This window comes from Neomonachus schauinslandi, chromosome 2, assembly GCF_002201575.2.
Source record: "Neomonachus schauinslandi chromosome 2, ASM220157v2, whole genome shotgun sequence".
NCBI lineage: Eukaryota > Metazoa > Chordata > Mammalia > Carnivora > Phocidae > Neomonachus > Neomonachus schauinslandi.
The window spans coordinates 7,091,539-7,094,983 of record NC_058404.1 but is presented as its reverse complement, the minus strand read 5'-3'; the positions used below and the strand labels follow the sequence as shown (position 1 = coordinate 7,094,983).

Below are 3,445 nucleotides of genomic sequence, written 5' to 3'. Positions count from 1 at the left end.
GCAAGGCGCATCATGCTGTAAGCATCTGTGGCCGCGGCTGTTCTATGTTCACTGCTGTGGGGGAAGTGCCTTACTGGTTTCATTACTGGGTGGAATCCACTACGTGGGTCGTGTTCTGTTGATAGCTATGGTGAAGGGGGCTATAACAACACTCTTGGGCACGTCTCTCAGTGCACAGGGGCCTACGTCTGTTGGGTATACACCTGGGAGTGTATTCCCGTGACCAATCCATGTGCTCATACTGCCCAAACAAAAGCTTCCTGAGGGCAGGAAATGTGTTGGCACATGGCCGTCTCTGTCCCCCACCACAGCACCTGCTCTACGGAGCCCCTCATGGCTGTTGGTTCTCTTTCCCTGGCAACCTTGGTGTACCTAGCTGCCGGTCAAGCCCTGCTTCTCCCAATACCAAGAAGCTTGTCTATTTTTAGGCAGAAAGGAAGAGTATCCAGTACTTTCTGCCCACAGCTTTACTCAGTAGACCAGATAAATGTGCTCATTCCTGATCAGTGTTCCCAAAAACCTATAAATGTCCCATTTTTGTGTCCTTTGTACTCCACTCCACTGTTTTGTTGGCTTGGCTTTTCTGCACAGGAGGGCTGGCAAAGCTGGAGGGAACCTTGAACCATGAAGGTCCTCTTTCTTTTTGCTGTCCTCTTCTGTCTGGTCCAAGTGAACTCAGGTAAATGTCTCCTGGCTGATGCAGAAAGCTGCTGGAGGTGACAGGGCAGATAGGGCAGGAATCCCAGGGATGAGTGTCCATGTGGAGGGCTAGAGTGTCTGTGTGCTGTTAATGGTGCAGGTGGACCCCTCTGGGGCTCAGCTCTGGACTGTTTAGGTCTTCCCTGTGAAGAGTTTTTTAAAAAGTGAAATACGGGTGATCAGGGTCGTCTAACACAAGACAAAGGGGCACCTTAGCTCTGATACATTTAGGAAACATTCACCGCAGTCTAAGAAAAGTTCCCAGGAGGAAATGATAGTTACATGAATGTCAGAGCTGGAAGGGACTATGGGTCTTCCATGGTGGCCCTGCGCTCTACAGGGGGGACACCGAGCTCCTGGGAAAGTGATGGTGTATGGCGGGGTGCTCCTCAGTTATAGCCCGAGCAGTGAGTGACTGGTGACTAGGACAGCGTTCCTCCAGCACCCCCTCCTCGGGTGATCAGGTCTGCAGGAGAACACTGAGGCACCGCTGGTTAAACAAACTGTCCAAGGAGAGAGAATTAGCTACTGGAGGAGGTAAGACTAGAATGCAGATCTCCAGGTCCCTACCCTTGTGGTTCTTCTACCTTCATTACTGTGGGGCCCATGTCTTCATGTGGCTGTCCTCCCCAAGCCATGGCAGAGCCCAGGTGATATGGGATCCCAGGGTAGTCCCCAGTTTTTGCTGAGATCTTGCACAAGGTTGTTTTTTACAATGTGCCATACTGGAATTCCTGGGTGGTTCGGTCGGTGAAGCATCTGCCTTCAGCTCAGGTCATGATATCAGGGTCTGGGATTGAGCCCTGTGTTGGGCTCCCTGCTCGCGGGCAACCTGCTTCTCCCTCTCCCTCTGCCTCTCCCCCTGCTTGTGCACTCTCTCTAAGAAATAAATAAATAAAGTCTTAAAAAATAAAATAAAATAAAATAAATGGTGCAAGACCAACACTGTGGCATTTTGTGGTTTTTGTTGGTTTTTATGGTCATCATAGGTGACATTTGCAGACCTGACATCAGAACTGTCATTCAACCATCTCATTCCCAAATAGGAAGAGCTCTTTTTTTTGAGATAGAATTGACATATGACCTTATACTAGTTTCAGGTACACAGTATAATGATTCCGTATTTGTATGTATTGTGAAATGACCACCCCAAGAAGCCTAGTCAATGTCCGTCACCACACATAGTTATACTTTTTTTTTCTTATGACAAATAGAAAATACTTTCCATATAGGGTAGTTGTGTTTGACCTACAAGTTCACAAGTCATGGTGAAGAAAAAGGTTTTCTTTTCTTCTTTTCATAGTAAGACATGAAACTAAAAATGGGGCCACAAGCTGAGAATCAGAACTATTTACAATTTTCCTAGAGACCGAGACCCACCCCTCCTTTATTCCACTCTGTTCTCTGAAAATTCTTTGTTTTCCCCTAATGCACTAAGTCCTGTCTGTCACCAGGAAGCTTGAGAATCCTGATATAATAATATAGGACAAAATATACACCCTTCTGGAAACATTTTGAGGTGTAGGTTATTGTCCATTTTAAAGCTAAGAAACCAAAGCTCAGTTAAACTGGAACTAGTCCAAAGACTCTGAACTTTGGAGGAATATAGTAAATATTCAGAGTTGGGCTGTGGGCCGGGGTCATCTTTTATTCTCTGTGCCACATGAACTTAATATCAACTCTTTTCTATTGCATCAACAGGGGATATTCCACCTGGAATCAGAGATGTTATCTGCCTTACGCAGCACGGAACCTGCAGACTTTTCTTCTGCCATTTTGGTGAGAAAAAGGCTGAAATCTGCTCTGATCCCTGGAATAGGTGCTGCCTACCAAATATAGATGCAGAAGGAAGAAATAAACCAGAGGTGGATAGCAAAAACAATGGCAAAAACAATAAAGCTGAGACCTAACATGTAAGCTTCTGGAACGCAGGAGGGCTCTTGAAGCATCCAAGGACTTAGAAGGACATGTGGCTTATCGAAAGTGCTCAATAAATATTTGTTGAATGAATCCGGCAGCAAGGGTGAAGGTCTGATGAAAGAATTTTCCTAAAAGCTTGCTTACTTTACTTTTTCTGTTTTTTTTCCTTAAAAAAATCTCAGAATTTTGCAATGCCTACCTCCTTTCCATGTTCCTGAGAGTATCTCTCACTGACCCACAGACAGGGGTGGACTAGAGACCAAGCTCCAGATTGATCTCATCCACAGAGGGACAGAAATGCAGTCAGTCAATCCTCTGGCCCCTTTCCCACCAAATGCCATCTGCCTTATCATCAGACCCAACACCAGCCTCCACCTACCTATGCCCCTGTCCTGACGAGCCTCGTCCCCTCCCCTCCCAGCCTCACAACAGGTGACATATAAATAGGAGTTTAGTTTGCAAAAACTAAACTCAACATTTACTCTTAGGTTATCCCACCTGATGAACACAACACAGTCTTATGGAGGATGTAGAAGCAGCTCCATTTGGGGGATGGAAGGAAAATGAAAACCGAATGGTTGAGCGGACTGCCCAGGTCGGCAGGTCATTGGAGGGATTCTGATGTGCTCACGGTGCAGTGTTACTTCTAAACAACAGACTTCTGAACACCTGTAGCGAGGTAGAGCTTCTATTCACCAAGATTCCTTGCACTTACAACTCACTGCCCTTTGCTTGTCTCTGGATCCTGCTCACACGTGCTGTCTATACCACACCTTTGAGCCAGGCACCCCAAGAGTAGTGAATATTAATTCCAGGTAAGAAATTT

At 46.2% G+C, this 3,445-nt stretch overlaps 1 protein-coding gene across 1 annotated transcript; it reads left to right on the top strand.

The window, feature by feature from the left end:
* The first annotated feature begins 624 nt into the window (after window positions 1–624).
* Window positions 625–2,609, top strand: LOC110584206 (sperm-associated antigen 11-like). The gene is made up of 2 exons (XM_021694240.1): window positions 625–679; window positions 2,401–2,609. The coding sequence occupies exons 1-2, from the start codon at window positions 625–627 to the stop codon at window positions 2,607–2,609; spliced, it is 264 nt and encodes an 87-aa protein (XP_021549915.1).
* Window positions 2,610–3,445: the final 836 nt, after the last annotated feature.